Source organism: Antedon bifida, chromosome 1 (assembly GCF_963402885.1).
Source record: "Antedon bifida chromosome 1, ecAntBifi1.1, whole genome shotgun sequence".
NCBI classification, from domain to species: Eukaryota; Metazoa; Echinodermata; class Crinoidea; order Comatulida; family Antedonidae; genus Antedon; species Antedon bifida.
Genome location: NC_136226.1, coordinates 27,798,618 through 27,820,292, shown reverse-complemented (window position 1 = coordinate 27,820,292; position 21,675 = coordinate 27,798,618). Strand labels below are relative to the sequence as shown.

The following is a 21,675-nucleotide window of genomic DNA, read 5'->3' as shown; positions in this document are numbered from 1 at the left end:
ATGAATATGAACATTTTTTTATATTGGTAGTAGTAGTGTTAGCATTGTCATTATTAATCTCCAGTTATCTCAATTTATATTTTATTTTTTATTTATAAATTTTTATAATGTGTTTTTTTTTAATATGTGTAATATGTTATGATATGATATGTAGTGTACAGAGAGCAAATTTCACATTCATTCATTCTTAGTGCTTGTTCAAAGTTTATTTATACAATATAATATATAATATACAATATTATACAATATCTTTTGTATTCTTTTCCCCCAGCAACTGGTAATTGTGATTCAGATGGTAATGGTAAATGTGAACAAGTGTGTGTTGATCTAGATCGAGGCTATGCTTGCAGTTGCAATGATGGTTACATTGTATCTCAAACTGATGGAAAATCATGCGAAGGTAAGAATATTTATTATTAATTAAAGATATATTGTCCCCTTGAAAAAATAAATTTGTTTAATGTTTTTGTTGAATATGCCATTTTAATGTCACATAATAGGTATTCACTTTGACCAAAAATTGGATTGACAAAAAATTATTTACCTGAAAAAACTATAATTTAAAGCAAACAATTTTCAAATTGACTGGAAGTTTTGTCTTTTTATAAGTGAAAACATAATTTGTTTAGGTTTTTTTTCTACAGAAGTGATTAACTTTATTAAAACTGTCAAATAGTCTTTTTATCAATCTTCATTTTTCATGTTTTTGGTGGACAATACATCTTTAATCAAACTTTATTCTTTGTGACGACCTCTTCAGTACAAGACTGTTAACCAAAGCACCCTGCGGTACACGATCCTGATTATCACCCTGGGAGACAATCCCCTATACCCTACTCTTTTTAAAATAGTGTAACAAATTCTTTACCATGCACATGACCAACGACTTTACCTTCTATCTGAAAGATGAGGCAATGTAGCTCTTTCATACCCAAACTGATGACAACCTCACCTTAATCTTCAAGGGCAGATCTGGGGGAAAATATTAACTACTTTTTGATATCAATTTTTGACTGGCTATTAATATTATATGTTAGTCCTCTATCATGGGTTCTCACCTGATCTGTATTATTAAAAAGAAATAGCCCATTAACCTAAATTTAAGATTATGATTATTTATAATATCGATCCTTCTTTGATTGATTGTCTCCAAATAAAATGTGAAATAGGAATGTGATTATTGTCAAATCTGATTGATAATCACCTAGGGATGTTTTAGATAGAGGAGTTGTAGTCCTTTCAATATAAGGGTAAATAGGGCGTACAGGGAGTGAAGTAATATGATTGATCATTCATTTCCTGTAACCCTATATTAAAAGCTGTAGGCATTGTGTAACAATGCATGACTTTATATAAGTCTATCTATTCCATCCGCAGGGTAATTTTCGACTAGGGTTCAGTGATGCGCGACTGTTGTCATATCAATGTCAACATTAATGTATTCTCCTTTTCTTTTATAGATTATAATGAATGTCTTGATAATCCATGTTTTCAAAAATGCACCAACACAAAAGGAAGTTACACCTGTTCATGTGCTCCTGGCTATACCGACTCTGGAAAAACAGATACAGATAAAAATCAACCGGACTGTAAAGCAAATGGTAAGTTGAAACTATTTATACTAAGCTTTTTGGACTATTCTGGTAAATCTTCTATCAATGTATTTCTGTGTAATGTTAGTAGTTAATGTTATCACTATATACTGTAGGTATTTTCACGCTGCTGCTCTAGCCAGCTACGTCCCATGAGGACTACTCATTCAGATATAAAGCAAGTATCAGTTATAGTATCTAAGGTTGACAGTTTTGTGACTTTGTAAACTCGACTATAATTTATAGATCCCAGCTGCTGGACCCAAAAAACGTCTGGAAAAAGAGAGTCTATGAGGGCTCATGGTTGAACGATTTTGGATTCTCGCCCTTTGATTGGTTGACGCGAATCAACAGACTGGAAAGAATTTTCTCACTCTATAATATATCACTCTTTGCTTGAAGTCATGTTGTCTCTAGAGGGTATTCAGTTGCATGCCTTGAGGTCACACACACAGCACATTAAAGTTCAAAATTGACCATTCTTAAATGGGCATGTGATTCATAATTAAAGAACTATCTTTGATTTGTATGTATTTTTGGGATTAAAGGACATCTTTTAATAATTAATCATAAATATATCTGAAGAAAGAACAATGATTAATTTTAAAATGTCGAGCAGGGTTTTTTGTAAGAAATATTTCTTGTTTATATTAATGTTCCCGAATTAATTCAAATCAAATCATATATAAATAAATCATATATAAAGTTGTTTAAAGCCTGTTAAATAAAAAGTTTTGGAAAAAGGAGAAAATGTTGCGCACACAATTTCCATATTGACCTTAAACAGGTTTCTTGTCTAGGGCACAATAACTAAGAACATTTAAAAATGTAATTTTAAACATTGACAAGCCCATCAAATTATTATCTTTTTAAGGTTAATTAGTAAAGTATGTAAATATTCTGATATTGTAATTAAAATATATATATATAATTTTAGGTGGAAGACCACAGATTGTTTACGGTGATGGAAACACAATTAGACAATTTGACCCAGAAAAAAATGAATACTTTCAGCTGATTGGCTACCAAGCCAAACTGCAATCAGTGGATTATGACACCACAACAAGTAAGTAATGATGTCTTGTTTACCTAATATGGGTGTGACCGGCCTGAATAGCTATAGAGTCTTTCATTAGTGTCTACTATAGTACAATGGGTATGAAAAAAAAACTTTCTATCCATCCTCTTAGTATTGGAAACATGGTTGGGATTAAACAACCCTGCTTACCGTTATAGTCGCAATGTTATTTGCCGTTTTGGTATTATAAATGGTAGTCTACTACGTGTAGGTGTATGTTGGGAGGTCTGCTTCCCAAGCATAATGTTCTTTATATTTTTTATATATATAGATTCTTGGACAAGTTTGGTTATGAAGAATCTTTTTTTATTTAATGCGTTTTTAATCCATAACAAGCCTACTTAAATAATTTATTCACCTATTATATCTCAGATATAATTTACTTTATATGTTTGGTTATTGGGTAATTACATTTCCTTGTAAAAGTAAGTGAACCTATACATTAATTTGATATCTGAAATAAACTTATTTTTACCTATTATATTGCAGATATTACTTATTGGATAGATGCCGGTTATCAAACAATCAATAGAGGGCGTAATTACGACAACTTGTTAATTACTCCAGAAAATCTTGAAATTGATAATTTACAGAATCCATATTCAATTGCTGTTGACTGGATTGGGCAGTAAGTATTTATGTTGCGTTTCTTTGTTAATAGACTCATTGCATTGGAAATGTGCCAATTGATGGCAATGGTTTATGGTTCCCTGCCATCACTGCATGGTGAATCTAAAGCTCTGTGTACTATCAAACAAGTTTGGCAAAAAAAGTTTGATGTGCCTATGGCAGTGATATGCCCAAATATAGCAGTGATATGCCAAAATATGGCAGTGATATGCCCAAATATGGCAGTGATATGCCCAAATATGGTAGTGATATAACATCACCATGTCCATATATCACATTTTTTTGTCACATAAACTTTGTACACAGTTTGAAAAATTCAAATGTTTAATCTAATGACATCTTTTTAGGAATATCTTTTGGACTGACCAAGGCATAAATGAAGGTGCACCAAGAGTGAGGCGGGATGCTGAATCTGGACCTAGAATTATGATGTCAAAGGTCGATGGACGTTATGTCAAATCGATTATCAACACTGGGCTTGGTCTTCCTGGTGACATCGTGGTTAACCCTGATAGACGGTAAAAATAGTAGCAATATCATGCATATATACAGTAACTACATATATGGACGTTTGCCGATTCAAATACATTTTTGGAGCTGTAACTTAGTTGTTACTACGTATACCATTCCAAATTCCAGGGTTTAATACTGACCTAGTGCCAGGGTTGTAACTCACCACTTTTTTCTCTTTCCATTCCACTTGACAGTGATTCATTTCTAACGAAAGAAAATGAAATGAAGCCTCAAATAAAGCTTAGATTCATCCAGTAATTAGTATGCACTATTCTTAATTGCTTTTCATATATTTTTTCAGACTGATGTATTGGACCGATTATGCACCAGCATCTCCAAAAATTGAGTGGTCCTGGATGGACGGAAGCAACAGAATGCAAGTTGAAAACATCCGTATTGTTGAGCCAACTGGATTGGCTATTGATTTTGCCAACGATGGTACTGTATATTGGTGTGATATTAAGGAGAACACTATTGAATCCATGGCATATGATGGCAGTAACAGACAGCTTTTGGCATCAGGCGATAGTAAGTATACAATTTATGCTATTTGATTGGTTGATAGCTTTATTAGTAGAATTTTGTTAAAGAGTAATATGATGGTAAGCTAGCAACAGAAAATTCAACATCTGATATTTGAGTCTAATTAGGGTTATGTATCACAATTCTCAATATCTGATTGGTTAATAGCCATAGTATATTTCCAAATATAGTCATAGAATTATTTTAAGAGGTTGCATGTTACATAGATCTTTCTTAGTATATATATATATAGTATATTTGATTCTTGTTATATTTCAGATCTGAGGAACCCATTCCAATTGGATGTGTTTGAATCATCCATTTACTATGTTACTGGTGAAGTTGGAGCCTCGGGAAATATAATGAAATTGGACAAACTTGGTCGCGGAGTACCAATTGCCATCTCGGTAGGAATCAACCGACCGACATCCGTTAAAATGTATCATCCGGCAAGATACACTGTCGCTGCTGGTGAGTTGGAAATCTACATGGGACTGCTGACTCTTGTAGTTACAGTAATCGTATTACTTTAGCAGTCCCTGACCCAATTCATCTTTGTACATTGTATATTATGTTTTGTTGGTCAAATAAATAAATGAAAATACAGTTAGAGATCATTTCAAAATTGGTCTACTGCATTTACTGCAGTAAATACGTTTTGTTTAATGTTCAAGCAATTTATACAATTTTTGATTGGGCATGTATTAAAAATGTATTTATTTTAAAATGAAATTTATTTTTTTCTAATAATCAACTATTCAATGCAAACAGTGGTTGAAATTGTATGCATGAGTGATTTTTTGAATAGCGCCCCCTATTTTTGTCTTAGATTTTAGCCAAGTAATAAGTTTTTAGCAATAATTGTGTATTATTTTAGTAATACAAAATCAACTAAAAAATATGTCTGACCCTGTTTTCCAATTAGTGCTGTGCTGGTGTAACATCATTATTGTTATATTCAGTTTCAACCACCATAGGCCTAAGCATAGTTTTAAATGTGGGGTCGAAGGCATTCTTTAAGATGAATTTCTACTGGATAGATAATGGACAATTGACAAATAAAGCATTTCTGTATTTAGTACACTATCAAACTTTATGTGACAAAAAAATGTGATGTGCCCATATATGGACACGATGATGTCAGATTATCAAACTAGTTTGATAGTGTAGACAAAGCTTTAGAATATCAGAAAGATAATATTATTATTAATATTATTAAATCCTTTGTTTTTTTTATAGTAAACGCATGCGAGAATAGCAAGTGCAGTCATCTGTGTATCCAGATACCACCAACGTTTGATAATAAAGCAACAGCTGGTTACAAATGCGAGTGCCCTGATGGTGATTCTTTTATACCTGGTAGCAATACCTACTGTATATCAGGTAAAGATCCTGTTGCTTCACTGAATAACAGATAATAAATAGATCATTAACGATGATGGGATAATTAAGATGAGTTCTCAATGTCCTGTATTCAAATCTTCACTCCCAAGCCAGTATCTCAAGTCTTTCTATAAGTTTACTATATTATATTTGGTTAAAAAGTTTGATTGTGTCTAAAACGTACGAAAGTTCTATATACATTATGTGTTTATTGCCAAAAAAATATAGTAAAATAGCCCAGGGGTTAATACCACTATTAAATTTACAAAATATGGTTAAAAAAGCATTCAGTAAAAAGTTTTAAAAAAAAAACAAAACAATTTTAAATCATCATTATAATCATTACTTATTAATGTAATAAATAAAATACATGCACGAATGATGTGTAATTCTACAATGCCTATGGAACTACACACTTGCCAGTATAAACTATGAATAACATAAAGATTTATATATATGCTTATCTAAAGTGGTAAGAAAATTCTAAATGCATATTCTATCTTGTTAATAGGCCTCAATGAATACCATATTGAGAAGGCAAAAACAACTGTTTCTTTAATACATTTTATCTAATTATCATTTTACTTTTTTTAAAATTTAAGCTATGGAAGAGGAAACTACCCTGCCTCCTGCACCGTGTGTTTCTAATTGCGAGTAAGTATTTTCTAAATAGTTTATTTAAGCCCAAATCAGTTTTTTAAAACATTATTTTATTGGAAGGAGCCATATGTCAAAGTCTGTGGTTATACCTGCACCAGTATGGTACTTTCTTATTTCATATAATAATTCTTTAGATTTTTAATTATTTTTGGTTTTTTAACTTCTTGATAACTTCACCACTTTGATATATTCCCAAACAATCACATAAACAACTTACTGAACATACTATATTCTATAATTTATTCTTATAGTGAAACCAAAGATAAAGCAACTCCAGCATCACAAACATCAGGTGTGTATGAAATACTATATATATTGGTATAATAATGTATGTATATATTATATAATATAATAATGTATTTACAATACTCATTTGTCTGTCCACAATGACAGGGCTGAGAAGGACCAGTACATTGGGGTTACCCCCTACTGTCTACACTATCAAACTAATTTGACAAAAAAAGTGTGATGTGTCCAAATATGGTAGTGATATAACATCATCATGTCCATATATGGTCACATCACATTTTTTGTCACATAAAGTTTGATAGCTGTAGTGTATACAAGGTTTTACAAAAGATGTACTGGATTCTTTAAAGTATGCACAAGCGAGATCTGTATACTGGACCTCTAGATTTGTGGCTTGCGGTCCTGTGGCTTAACAGCTTGGGCCCTGGACCATTTTCTTATAGTAAACATGTGAGTAATTTTGTCATGTTTTATCTTTCAGAATCGGAAAAAAATGCAGTCGTTGCCGTGGTAGTGGTTATCATCGCATTAATTGTTCTTATTATTCTAGTTTTGATCGTTTTTATATCCAAAAAGCGGAGATCGTAAGTTATTTTTAAAGTTGTCAAACTGTAAACTATAAACTTCTTCCCATTATTTAAAATTGTTTCCCATTTCCACATAAGATATGATACACATCCTTATTGACCCAACTTTTATGCAACAAGATACCTCATTAGTATAATAGAACATTATCCAAGTTCAATAGTGTTAATCTTGTCATGATCATTCCTACTGTTTAAAATACTTTTCAGACTAACCTGTAATTTAAGAAAAACCTATAATTTGCCATTTTGGATAAAATAAAGTAAAATAGAATAATACCTTTAGAGGAAAAACTTGTTGGTTCATACCAGTCACCCACAATAGCCTGCACTAAATTATTATTTTGATTTGAATACAGATCTAAGTTTACACCTGAAGGCCCGGTTACTTTTCGAGGCGGAACCAATGTTGACTTCCCTATGCAGCAAGAAACCAACGGAAGTATGCCCCCAGTAAGTGCCTTCAATTTTTTAAGTTGGCAGTTCCAAATTTAGTAGTCAAATACTAATCAAATAAACATTCAAGTGAAGAGTATAGAAGCTTGTAAATTTTATTTTTAAGGCCATGTTTTTTAAATTACCATGGTTGAGATTTGATAAAAAGTGATACAGTAGAATCCACATTAATGGGACACCTTGGACCCAACTAAGAGTCCCCTTTATAGAGGTGTTCGTTGAATAGGGGTTGGCCGTAGTGTTAACATTTTTAATATTACCAAGGTTGAGATTTGATAAAAAGTGATTCAGTAGAACTCCTATTAACAAAGAGTCCCCTTTATAGAGGTGTTCCTTGAATAGGGGTTGGCCGTAGTGTTAACATTTTTAATATTACCAAGGTTGAGATTTGATGAAAAGTGATTCAGTAGAACTCCTATTAACAAAGAGTCCCCTTTATAGAGGTGTTCCTTGAATAGGGGTTGGCCGTACAGTAGTGTTAACATTGTTAATATTATAATAACGTTTGTTTCATGTAAAAATTACTATAGATGCCCACTAAACAGGGCTGCCATTTAAAAAAGTGTCCCTGAATAAGGGTGTCCCTCAATAGTGAGTGTCTTAAATGAGAGGGTCTACTTTAATTTGTGTAGTTCTAGTAATTTGAGTCATGAGAATCTAGTATAGTTGTCAAGTTTTTTGTTTTCTTTCTCTTTTTTATTCTATTTAAAAATATTCTTTGTCATTTTTTCTTTCTCAGCCTGGTTCATTTTCTATCAAAACTGAAACTGGTAACAACTTTGAAAACCCCGGATATGAAATCGCTACACCAAATTTATACGCGGTTGGAAACGGCAACACACAGAACAACGCACCCGAAAAGACAGGGTTACCAGAAGGTCAAGCGGAAGCACTCCCAGACAAAGTGCCGCTACCAGATGATGTTATTGGAAGTGTTGTGCTTCAACCGCCAACAACTGATTCTGTACCGGCAGGTCCGCCGCCAGCGTACTCCCCGACAGAAGCAGACGACGATAATGACGAAAGGAATTTAGTACAAAAATCTGACATGTAATTTCTTTTGAATGTCGTTTAATACCCACCGCACATTACAGTTCAAATGTTTTAAGAGACAAACTTAGCATCTGATCTGGTTATGTAGAACAATAGTTATTTTATATAAAAAATACAAAAATATTCTAAAAAGTGAATGGGGAGGGGACGTGGATTGCCGGTCCCCCTTGAGTCTGCTCATGCATTTAAAAAAAAATTATTTTACATATTTTATATAACTTAGTAAAATTTTAATCAAACTCTTACAACTGAATACTTCTTGATAAATTTTGTGTAAACATTCCTAAAACACATTAGACAAAATGGGAGTTTGTTTAAAATAAATAGTTATCTAAATAAACAATGATGACGATAAAAAGTACTCCATTTATGGGCATTGAAATCTTTATCTAATGCAAACAATATTACTGTATGACATTGTCACAATATACAATATTTTTGACACTGAACGGCTTACAGGTATTCTCTCTGGCGTATTCGATTGGGCTTTAAATTTGAGTATTGTTTTTCCGATGAGTATTTCGAATGATAGTACCCAACGAAAAACAAACTTGTGTAATTTAACATTAATTAATGTTTACAAATTAGATAAAAAAAAGTTCTTTATTTTCTGTTAAGCACAAATGCTACCCAATCAAATATGCCAAATGATTATTGTTATGAGGTCATGGTATATGTAAAGATGTAGATATACCAAGAACAGCGTTGCAGTGTATATCCTCATAATAGTAGATAGCTTATTACTATACCTGTGAAGGTGCTGTGTAAACCATTGTATACAGTATATTACAGGGAATTGTGAGTGATTCCCTGGTAGAATTGTAACCTTTGGAGGAAAGTCAAATGAAAACGTTTGATAATTATTGTATTGTAATTGCAATTGTTTACAAGCCTAAGTAACTTATTATCGTGTATCATTTTAGTTTTGGTGGAAAATTAAGATATTATAAAAAATATTTGTAATTGTAAAGAAAAATAAGTTTGTTGTGTCTCAATATCAGACTGTAGTACAGTCTCAACTCTCCAAATACCGGAATCTCTAAAAACCGGAAAATCTCACAAAACCAGACTTTTCTTGAAGTCTAAAAGGTCCCATATTTTTTCACCATTAAAAACACATTAAAACTTTCCACACACAAAAAACCAGACATATATAGGGCCAGCTCAAGGGTGTCCAGTATTGGGAAAGATGACTGTACTTGCATGATTGATGTTGGTGGATGTTACTCCAAAGAGAGAGAAAAAAAGGTTTTTGAGTCTCATCCAAAAACAACTTGTGAACAATTTTGATGCAATTACGTCAGAGTTGGCCAAAAGAACAATGAATAACATTTTCATCTGTTAAATTGATATGATTTTAAGCGAATTAGGTTTTTAAAGTGGATCTCTTAAATTGGACATTGAATTTGTGCAGTGTTGTGTTTTTAGATCATATTTGTAATCAATTTACATATGTGTATAAATATATGTATATTTATTATCAAATTAAAGTTTAAATGTGCATTAGAACGGGAGCTTTATTAACAGAAATTAATATGTTAATTTGTTCCATAGAATAATGGCATTATATTTGATTGACACAAAAAATATATTGTTAGTATAATGTCAATATAAAATTACTATTGCATGGAGGTTTGACTCTTGTAGGAATCTGATTTTGTAAGAGTATCCAATTAGTAAATTAATTAATTAATTAATTAATTACACATTAAGACATGAAATCATCAATTACTGCCCAGGGTTGTACAACATTATGTTAAGAAACGCACAATAAATGACGTCATTGAGTGACGTCATGAAGATGCACAAAACTTACGATTGGGTACAAAATTCATAGTACAGTATATATACATTTTATGCTGATGTCACTGATGACGTCAATGACGATATCCAAAGCTCTGGTGAAATAATATGATTTTAATTATATTGCAATAGAATTAAGACGAATTGAGGAGTCTCTTATTGTTTGTATTTTTAATCTGTATAGGAGAATATTTTTATATACAATGCATAAATCTCTTTGTATTCAAAGTTAAAAGCATATTTTATATATCTGTATAATATATAAAATCATAATTGTTTGTTTTTACTCATTAAGCATGTGTTGGTATTTTAGGGATGTTTTTGTTTTTTTGATAGACGTTTTTCACTACTATTGACATTCCTGAATATATTGTATAAAACCAAATAACCATAATAATACCTTGATATTATAAGAAGTGGGAGGTGAAATATTGTATAGAATGAAAAACCTTTTTTTTTCACTTTTTAATTACAAAAATGGATGTACTGTACGTGCATCAGATAAGATGATGATAATGTAGTTAAGAAAACATTTCTTCCTCATATAAAATAATATTTGTTATGCAAAGTTATATTGTTAAGTTTTCTATATATATTTTTTCTTACAGTAGTTACTAAAAAATTACACATTTTATTATTATTTTACTAATACATTATTGTTTTTGTTTATAATTTGAGTTTACGGCACTTTTAATAACAACACAATGTTCAAAATTAAAATATAATTCTTAACCATTTTGAAAACAAATAAAACCACTTAATATTGAAAATCGATTTGATTCTTCCAAAAATAATACCCCCCGAAAGAGGTAAACCTTTTATCACTGTTTTCAATGTAGTTGGATTTAAAATCAATCATATTAGACTATATCTATTAATCTTTCTAATGGACACTGTTTCCAATTTTTTTCTGATTGAAAATCAATCCTTATTAGTTGTGCTCTATTCAATCTTTCTAGTTTTATTACGATTTTAAAGTGGTTTTATTCTAATTCATTAGAATTTCGATTTTATTTTTCTCTTTTAAAAATACAATGTAAAATATTACTGTTACATCTTGATGTATTTTAAACTTGAACTAAATTACCTTGACATTTAACAAAATAATCTACCTTTTTACAAACAAAAATATTCCGTGTCCTCACAATTTTAACTTCATCTTGATAATGTTTTAATATTGTATCATCTATTACAACTATTTTATAAGTAACTCAATGATTAAACATTTGAAAATAAATGAATTGTGTTTTTGTACTTAAAACATGGCCCTATAATTAGAGGGGTCCATACTTAAAACAATACGATTACGTAATACAAGTAAATATTGTCAAAAATGCCTGTATAAATAATAAACAAAAGGTACTGTTTATCTCATTTAGCCGTATTTGATCATAACGTCTGTTCGGACTTGTTACAGTATTTACCCGTGTAAGTTTCATGGGCACATTTAATCGCTAACTTTGGTTAGTAGGAAGCAACTTACCAGGGTAAGAAACCAAGTCCGAAGGGACCACATAGAGATATTATAGGCGTAGTGAACTATAATTGGTTTGGAGGATGTGTATACATCGTACAGTACTAGTTGTAATGTGTCTTGTTTGAAATAGCACCACCATCGGTACGTTTCTGACTAAGTGGAGGAAATATTATTATGATACGGTATTATGTATTCAGTTTGTAGCATGGTAATACTAATTATAGTACAAATAATAAATCAAAATAGTTTAAGACAATCTATATTGTGGATATGTTAATGTTATTTTTGCGAAAACTGAATCTATTATACCATTTGCTGTTGGAAAAACCGTAAAGCAACCTTTTTTTGTACTAAAACATTTATAATAATCAAATAATGAATATAAAGTTATATTGTTAAAAAAGATTTATTATTCTGTAGGCTATTGGAGTGTTGTATGTGATTTGTACTTTGTTTATCATTCGTTGGGACCAATTTTAAGTTTACTTTGTATGTCTTACTAATTTGAAACACTAGTTATATTACATGTTCAATATTAAATCCTTTGATTTTTTGACATTTTCTATTCACCTTTTCTTTGTTTTTGCACCGTTTTTATGTTAACACATTGCCTAACATAACTTTTCATAATTCACTTTAAATCATAGTTTCTCATTATGGTTCACGATTTTTATTCAATGTTAAATTATTTTCACAATAACTCAAACATTTGGCATATTAATATAACAAGCTTTACAAAACAAACTTCGGATCAAACAGCCTAGAAGTGGACATTGGAAGAATTGAAAAACACTCCGATTGAAGCAACAGGAGGTTAGGAGGATCGGAGTGTATTGAGAAGAAGCATGCGTTTCAGAAGTTGAGGGTATTTGTATCATTTGCAATGATTTTTTTCTTGAGAATGGAAAGTTACTTTACTTAAATTGTAAATTCACTGAGGGACAGAGAGTTGAGTCTCTTTCTTCTCCGTCAGAGAGATACCAGCATTTAATACTCTTCAATGTTTCTCCCATTTGCGAAACTTTTTCCCAAAGTCTCTGAAAATCCGAGAGATTGCAGAAAAGATGATACTTCCTAAATGTAGCTAAACATAATAACCTATAGGCCTAACCCTTTAAATAATCTTTTTCACCTATTGAAAAAAGGTCGATCGTTTTGGAACGAGTATACATATACAGTACCATCATTCTGCTAACGAACTGACTTTTTTTTTTCTGTAGGCATAACATTGAACGCCCTCTCGAGTTTTAACAAAAGTTCTGGAAATGTTAATGACGTCATCCTATAGTTTTGCCCGGTTAATTACGATTCCGGTGGCGTTAAAATTGTCTCAATATATCGCCAGTAATTTAACCTTTGTGTAAACTCGCCATGGGATTTTTTAATTCGTGGTACAAGAATACAAGTTGAGTTACGGTTAATGCATTGGTATAGCCTAAGTGCTCTTTGCCATAGCGGTAATTTTATATTCAATGACAAAGTTTGAAAAATACCGCGCGTTTTCTCCACGGCAGACGATCTAGTATCTTAACGCATGCTAGGATAAGTGTATTGTACAGTCTGTCTGATTGGTGGCTTAAATTAACTGCATTTCAATAAGAATTGATAATTGAAAACAAGATAATTATTGAATAATGATGATTATAGTCGATTATTGTTTGCGCATGAAATTAAATAGTTTTGGATCGAAGGGTATAATGATCCTAATTGCGCAGTGTGTGGTTGTATTGAACGAGACAAAATGTTAATGCATCGCAATTATTGCGTTCGAATTTTCCATTTCCAATTTAAAATTAAAAGCTGTTTATTATTACCTGTCCGCCATTTTGAGAAACAATACAATGACACTTTACGGTAGTACAGTAATGATCATCAGTACGTGTTAAATAAAATAATTTAATATATTGTTCAATATTTTGATGAATTTGTCAACAAGAAAAAAAAAATTAGGAATAGACAATTTTTTTGACTATTTGTGACAATTTAGATTATTTAATGTTTGCCTCTTTTTAGTGAAGTCAACATTACTATATCGAAATTTCGACTTTCAAATTTTGTTTATTCTGAAATGTTGTCTTACTATGTCAAAATTGCAGTAATTCCATGTACATACATTTTTACTTTAATTTTACTACTAATTACTAACAATTGGTTTCATTTTTTAGTATGTAACAAGTAACAATTTGTTGAATTGGAGAGTCTTTGATATCCCAACAATTATTTAAAATTTTTGACATTTCCGTTATAATTATAATCCATAATTAGATAGTTAATGATATGATGTACATGTTTCCAAACTGGGGTTTTAAAAATTACAATACCGAAATAAGGAACATTGATTTTTTTAAATGGTTTTATGTAACTTTCTTGATTTCTTTTTTTTGCAGAAATTCGCTAGATCAATGTTGATGTTTAAATATTCAGATAGATGATGTTTTTATTGCCTCTTTTAAGCAAGGTACGAACCTAAACTTTATTTTCTTTTGTGGAGTCAAACACCAATTTTGTTTATTCATTTGGAAGATCATGATCAATATAATTTAATCCATAATATTTGATAGTTCAACATCTTCATAATTGTTTTCTCCACTGCTACACAGCATTGCATATCTCAAAATGTTTTATTATTTGAGCTTTACAAAAGTGTAGTTCATTTTACTATTAATAATTATTAATGATATTATATTTTCAAAGCACAGCTTTTTTTCTCTAACCACAACCCAAGGCCTTAAAATATTGAATTTGTAGCCATTAGTCGTCTGACTTTCAATTAATTCATAATAATATAACTATATGGCTATAGTTTCGCTCTATAGTGCACTGACTGTTCTCCCTTTATCTCTATTCTTCAATTGAGGTCTTTCAAAGTGACATAATAATTACTACAGTAAATGGCACAATTAGTTGATAATGTAAACGTTTGTTAACAACGTTATTTACTGATCTAGCGAATTGAGTCGTTTTATATCAATTTGCCACCGAAGGTCGCACTGGGTTATTGCTATTAGCAATCTTTTTAACGATTTTCTCGATGCTTATCCTGTACTAAATTATTTTTATTTATGTAATAAATTTGTATCTTACTATCTTAATACACCTTTTACCAGATTCAAAAGCCATTTTTTGTTTCATTTACACCCGATCCACACATATGAATCTCTTGAACTCCCAAATTATTTGTATGTAATAAATTTGTATGATTATCATATTCTGGTCACTATCTTTTTACCAGAAGATTTAAAAGCCATGTTTTTCTTTCATTTACACCTGATCCACACATATGGATCTCTTGAACTTTCAAATTATTTTAATGTAATAAGTGACGTGTATGAATCATATTCATCATATTCTGGTTACTATTTTAATACACCTTTTACCAGATATTGTTTTTTTTTATTTACACCTGATCTCCACATGGCATTATGTCTAGTGTCATAAACAAATTCTGTAATACAGAGTTACTATCACATGTGACGGGGTATCATGCTAATAACAGAATACTGCTGATACCAACTCTTTTAAACTTCAACTCAAACGATTTATTGCTAGATAAGTTTACTTTTTATCCATCAACAATTTTAAAGATTTTAAACTGGATAGGTGCACCCTCATTAAAGATGATATTAAATAAATAAAAAAAAACAAAGCTAAGTTAGGCGTATAGCCGTCCAGACACTGTTTCTTAGACTTTGCCTATGATACTATACAATATTACAGACAGTACAGAGAAGTTGTAATTATCATTGCATTGTGATCTGTCAATGTATTTTCATTATATTTCTAACATAACGTAATCATTTCTTTTCAGTACAGATTCAAAATCAATTTATTAACTTACGAATAGGAACTGAACCCGGAGTTTTAAGGTATGTAAACCAACAAGCTACACTTCAGTGCCACAATTTGTGACATGCTTACAAAAGTCTTTGTTTATTTGATCCAGAAAGAAAACATATCATAACATTACATGTTTTTTCTCTATCGAAGAAGATAGTTAAATTCAGTCAATCAATCGGTTTAAATTTCTAAAAAATGCTGTATAACGTTACCGTACATCGGAGGTACCTCTGAAGCGTATCGGAAATGTATCGTACACCGGATTTTTATCGGACGTAACATTAGAGTTTTATCGGACGTAACATTAGAGTTTTATCGGACGTAACATTAGAGTTTTATCGGACGTAACATTAGAGTTTTGTCGCAGGTACATAGGAGTAACACGTAACACGGAGATATAGAGAGTCAGCGCGAGCACGTTGCGTTGCGTCCCACTATTAAGCGTGGTTCCAGCTTAAAAGTAAGTCAAATAATCCATCGCTTGTGATTGGTCAAATCACTTACGTTTCGTTACATCCTTTCGTTGCGTCTCTAGTGGGAACCAAGCATTACGTTGCGTTTACGTCCTTGCGTTGGTCGACGTAGCGCAAGTATATACGAAGAAGGCGCAACGCAAAGACGTAAGCGCACCACAAGTAATTTGACCAATCACGACGCAATGGTTTACCAGAACTGTCGTTTGTGATTGGTCAACTCAATTGCGTTGTGCCGAAGTCAAATTGGGAACCAAGCTTAATGACAACAATATAAATAATAATTCCTTTTCACATGTGTGCGTACGTGTGTATATTAAGCAATGTTAAGGTCATTTCATAACCCCTTTATTCCTATTATTATCGCCTATTGATTTTATCTTCTAGTCAAAAGGAGTTATTTTAGTCGATTCTAACAATAGAATTTATAGTCGGTAGCGTGTATATGGGCGGTGTCATAAGTTCGTTGGCCTACTAGACAACTAAACCCTAACACGTACGTGTAGCCTGGGGCTACAGCCGTTCGCCTTAAAGTTATTTTTTCCGTTGTTGTTGACAATTATGTTTATTGAGAGGAGGGGGTTGACCTGTGTCTACGAAGGCCAGCGTTGACCGTCCCTGAGTGACGCTTTTATGAAAAACTTGGTGTTTATTTTTCGTTTGAAATATCGAAAAACACTATTGTATTAACCCTAATAGATGATTATTTACCGTAGTATTCCATTATTACACATACCCGGTATAGCGACCGGTCACATTCTTTTGTTGGTGTTTGTAGGAAGTGCCATATTTAATTGTTTTTTTAATTTGGGTTTAGAGACTATGATATAATGATATATTATAATGCTTCAGTTGGAATGATTTTGACAAAAAAAAAAAAAGAGAGACAAAAAAAAAAGAATTAATTAATTATCAGCAAGATTCTCGTTGGATAATAATGACACAGGTCAGATAAACTACTATGGAACAATCATTATATAAAAAGTCATTGACATATAACTTGGTTTTGACCTCATAGTAATACACAAATCAGTTGAAGTTGTTTTGTATTGATTATTTTAATGATCAAAAATACAGGAAGCTTCCAAACAAAAGAACCAATATAAAAAAATATATAGAAGTGTTACAAGTTCAAAATAAAACTATAAAATAAGTGATGAATAAGTTTAATTATTCACACAAAAATCCTGATATTTCAATGAATTTCAATTCAATTTATTTATTCCGGGTTTCATTCACATATGAAACAAACAATAAGGTAACAAAAGTGTTTAAACCACACTTATCAGAGTAATACGTCTAGAGTAAAAGCGTGTATCTCTGTGAAATGTTATTGGAATCAATCGTTTTTAACTTTGCCTATTTCACTCGCAAATTTGTCGTTTTATCGAGCCCGAACCACAGTAAAAAATTCAAATTTGTCACCCATTTTCCAAAAAATTAAAGCGTTCATGGAAGCGTAGAATAAATAAAATTGAATACGCAATAGTAGTGAAGTAGAATAAACGTTGTAGACTGACTCCATTGAGTAGTAAATAATGTTATTAGATGTAGGATTTGTATAAGTGCCAATGAATGAATAAAGTCATTGTTGTTACCACAATTGGACAGAATTAACAGGCCTAATGTTAGGCGACTTAAAGGAATTACGGTCCTTAACACAATCTGGTTGATTGTAATTGGGATGACTTTGTACTGCACCATATTAAGTGATTAAGTCATTATGTTATTAGGCTTTTCATGTTTTTTGACTAACGGTTGTAAGTTCGAGTAATTACCGCGCCCTCTATTGATAGGGTAACTTCTAAGTATTGTTGGATCGATGGTACAAGATGTTTTTAACAATAATCTGATTTGTTTAGTGAATAACATGACTTTGATTGAATAATGAAGAAGTCGTATACTCCCATTCTATCCTAAAATATGTCCGTCTTTGTCTACTATTTCGTTCTGTACCAAGAATCGTGTACTCCCAGTCTATCCTAAAATACGTTCGACTCATTGTGTACTATTTCGCTCTGAGGGCCTAAACGAATAACCACATTCCTCTCAATTGTGATAAATAACGATATCCAGTAGAAACCTACAGTAGAAATAACTCTTTATTAATATCTGTTTGGCATGAAACATAATTTGAAAAAATAATTTTGTACCATAAACCTCTAAAAATATTTTTTTTTATATTTAAAGATTTTAAAATTTGTATTTCTGATGTTGACATAAATTAAAAATCTGATAATATTATTTTAAATAAAAAAAATTATGAAAATGTTTAAAACATAAAAAACCCCAATAAATAAAATATGTGGAACGCAAAGTTTAACAAAAAATTAAGAAATTAGAAAAGCCGCATATGCATATAGTTCAGTAGTTGTTAGTGTTTGTTATTATCAACGTCGAAAACCAATCGCATTGGAATAAAATGAAACTGTTTTCATTGGTTACTTAATATGTATACCTCCATATCATGGTTAATGTACATACAGCAAAGTACAATAACAGGAGGGGGTGCGGAAAGCAGATGGAATGGCAAAGAAAACTTTGTAGGAGTTAAAAGCACGGATATTTGTCTATGATTAAAAAAACAGTTAGCATTTCTTTAATTGTTTGTTCTTTTAAGTAGGCGATTATTCGTTCTGTATACTTTGTTATAACCTATCACACTGTACAAAACAAAACATTTAATTGTAGTAATCGAGTCAGTATAAACTGGATGTTAACTGTGTTGTTTTTAGAATAGCAACACAAAACTGAGGTTTACTTTGACAAGTTAAATCAATTTGTTATTTAAATATAAATTATTTATATCATCAGTAGATTTATTTATTATTTATGCGTAGAAGCATTTTTAAATATTTCGTTATAAATAAGACATTTATATCAATAAATAAATTGATAGAAAGTTTCTATCAATATTTGATTTCGCCATGCAGACCTTCAAACAATAAATACGTTGCTATATCGGTTTTAATTATCATTGTTTATTTGTTAATACGAGATCGTTAAGAATAATTTCTTGAATATAAATATAAATATACTGTACAATACATACAGTAGGCCTACTACATGCCTTTTCAAATACTACGTTAAAATTGAAGGAAACCATTGCAATATGGATTATGACTACATGTATTCTATATTATAGTAGGCCTAACACATATAGGCCTATTAATAAAACAGACAAATTTCTTGTTTCTGCCTCAAAATAAAATATTTATTATACTAGTACTTTCGACCATAGGTCATCATCAGGTACTGATATAATATTGGGAAAAGACGAATACATATAGAGGCAGAAACAAGAAATGTGCCGTAAGCATAATTAATAGTACGTTCTGTATTTTAAAAGTAAATAACACTATTTTAAATACACACCCGTCGTTGATTTCATGTAAGTTGAAAAGTTCAAACAATTTTAATATTCAAAGTACTTTTTAAAGAAATTATTTTCATTTGTGTGGTTTTTGTTTCTTAATCTGTTATTGTGTGTTTTTATAAAGACCGGTGTCTATTGATCTTCAATTCTTTTTCACTTTACGCACGTTTTTCTTCTTTTTACTATTTTTGGAAGTTTGTAGTATTGGCGAGTATTGTGGAATTTCAATTACGTACGTATTGGTTGTAACTTTGTGACTTGAAAACGGATGTAGGACGGTAGAAGTGGCTACTATCAAGATGGGTCCTCAATGGTCATCGGGATCAATAATGAAGACCCTTGGTGTTCTTGATTGCAAAAAAATAAATACATTAAAACCTTCGTGATTGAGTAGTATTACTAATAATTGAACTTAATTTTTCAAAAGTTTCAAAAACAATTAAATCATAATTGTACATGCTTCACGCGATTTTTCAATAGATTGGTATGCATCCCACAAACGCCTTCACATCATTGGACGCAACACATGGGGTGTACGCGCAACGCTGTAATCTGACCAATCACAAGCGACCATTTGAAGAATCCGCTTTAATTCGTTGCTAATAATTGTGTTGCGTTTATGTTGCGTTGCATCCCATAAGAACTAACGTTAAAGTTTAACTCGCACTTGGGCGCAACACAAGGACGTACGCGCAACGCAAGTAGTTTGACCAATCACAGTTGACAATTTGTGTAATTTGTGATTGGTGAAGTTACTTTTGTTGCGCTTACGTTGCGTCATAGTATATGAATCTTAATTACTCACACAAGAATATGCGCAACGCAAATAGTTTGAACCAAGCGACAATTTGGATGATTTATCGGTTTGATTGGTTAAATTACCTGAATTGCTTTGTGTTCTAATGTAAACCAAACTTTAGCAGTAACATTCACAATTATTGTAAAAGAACAAAAGGAAAATGCACAACCCAAACAATACCATTTAATGATAATGTTGTTTAATTGATTAAATTACCAACGAGATCAGAAAGGTTGTGTTTGTGGGCGGTTATAATGACTTAACTCCAGGACACCAGGTTTTAAAAAGGACAAATACGGCTGCATGTATTGAGATAATTTTGGAAAGTGGGTTCTATTGAAAGTAGATAATTGTGGATTCACACAAAAGGATGGCCATTTGAAAGGCTGTCCCGTCTGCTATAATCTTCCCAGCTTTTCTCTGTTAACTTTTTAGATTCTAATTGTTATGTTTAAGTCTTCTTTACAAAGCGGCATGTAGTTACTGGTAAAGCAGTCAATTAGGGGTTGGCGATAGGGTATAACTTTATAGATTCGACGCCAATTGAAAGACTTAATAATGATATCATAGTGTCAGCCGTGTACTAATTGACTTTAGTTTAGTAATTAACTGTGTTTGTTTTCTACTATCGCATAGGCCTAACAGATTTAAAAGAACTACTTTGCACCTCAACTCCCTCCATTTACTACGCTACAAATCCTCCTCTGAAAATCTAACTTTATATGTTCCAGATTCCATTTTGTAGTTTTATATTGTCACTCAATTTCGTCAAAAAGTAATGATTTCGATTAGAGAAAAACGGTTACTTTTAACTTGAAACCCATTGTCTGAAAATGTGTTTCCGGTTTAAAAATATTTTTTGTTTATCAAATAATTATCATTTTTTTGATCCAATTTTTGTCAAAGCACGGAGTACGGTAATAATAATCATTATTACAGGTAAACAATGTTGAGATCAAAGTGAATAACTATTATGTAACATTATAATAGCCTATCCAACAAAAATTATTAATATTTTTCAGGGGGACAATATAGGCCTATATCTATAAATAATAAAATTTAATCTGTAATTATTATATTTATATCCATATTTTATTATTTTTGGTGATACGTATACATTTTAAAAAGTATATTACGTTTTTTTTTAAATTTAAAAAGATAATTAGGTTCTTGTTAAATCAGGTGGTATA

At 31.2% G+C, this 21,675-nt stretch overlaps 1 protein-coding gene across 1 annotated transcript in view; it reads left to right on the top strand.

Annotated features, from left to right (window-relative positions):
• Positions 1–12,553, top strand: part of LOC144847952 (low-density lipoprotein receptor-related protein 2-like) — a 60,986-nt gene extending 48,433 nt beyond the window's left edge. Inside the window, exons 33-45 of the mRNA XM_078704573.1 lie at positions 272–400; positions 1,461–1,601; positions 2,530–2,658; positions 3,160–3,298; positions 3,648–3,818; positions 4,115–4,341; positions 4,615–4,806; positions 5,575–5,718; positions 6,321–6,372; positions 6,630–6,670; positions 7,109–7,211; positions 7,571–7,664; positions 8,407–12,553. Of these exons, the coding sequence (XP_078560699.1) occupies positions 272–400; positions 1,461–1,601; positions 2,530–2,658; positions 3,160–3,298; positions 3,648–3,818; positions 4,115–4,341; positions 4,615–4,806; positions 5,575–5,718; positions 6,321–6,372; positions 6,630–6,670; positions 7,109–7,211; positions 7,571–7,664; positions 8,407–8,721 (1,877 nt within the window). The 3' untranslated portion in view covers positions 8,722–12,553. The remainder of the gene's footprint in view (positions 1–271; positions 401–1,460; positions 1,602–2,529; positions 2,659–3,159; positions 3,299–3,647; positions 3,819–4,114; positions 4,342–4,614; positions 4,807–5,574; positions 5,719–6,320; positions 6,373–6,629; positions 6,671–7,108; positions 7,212–7,570; positions 7,665–8,406) is intronic.
• Positions 12,554–21,675: the final 9,122 nt, after the last annotated feature.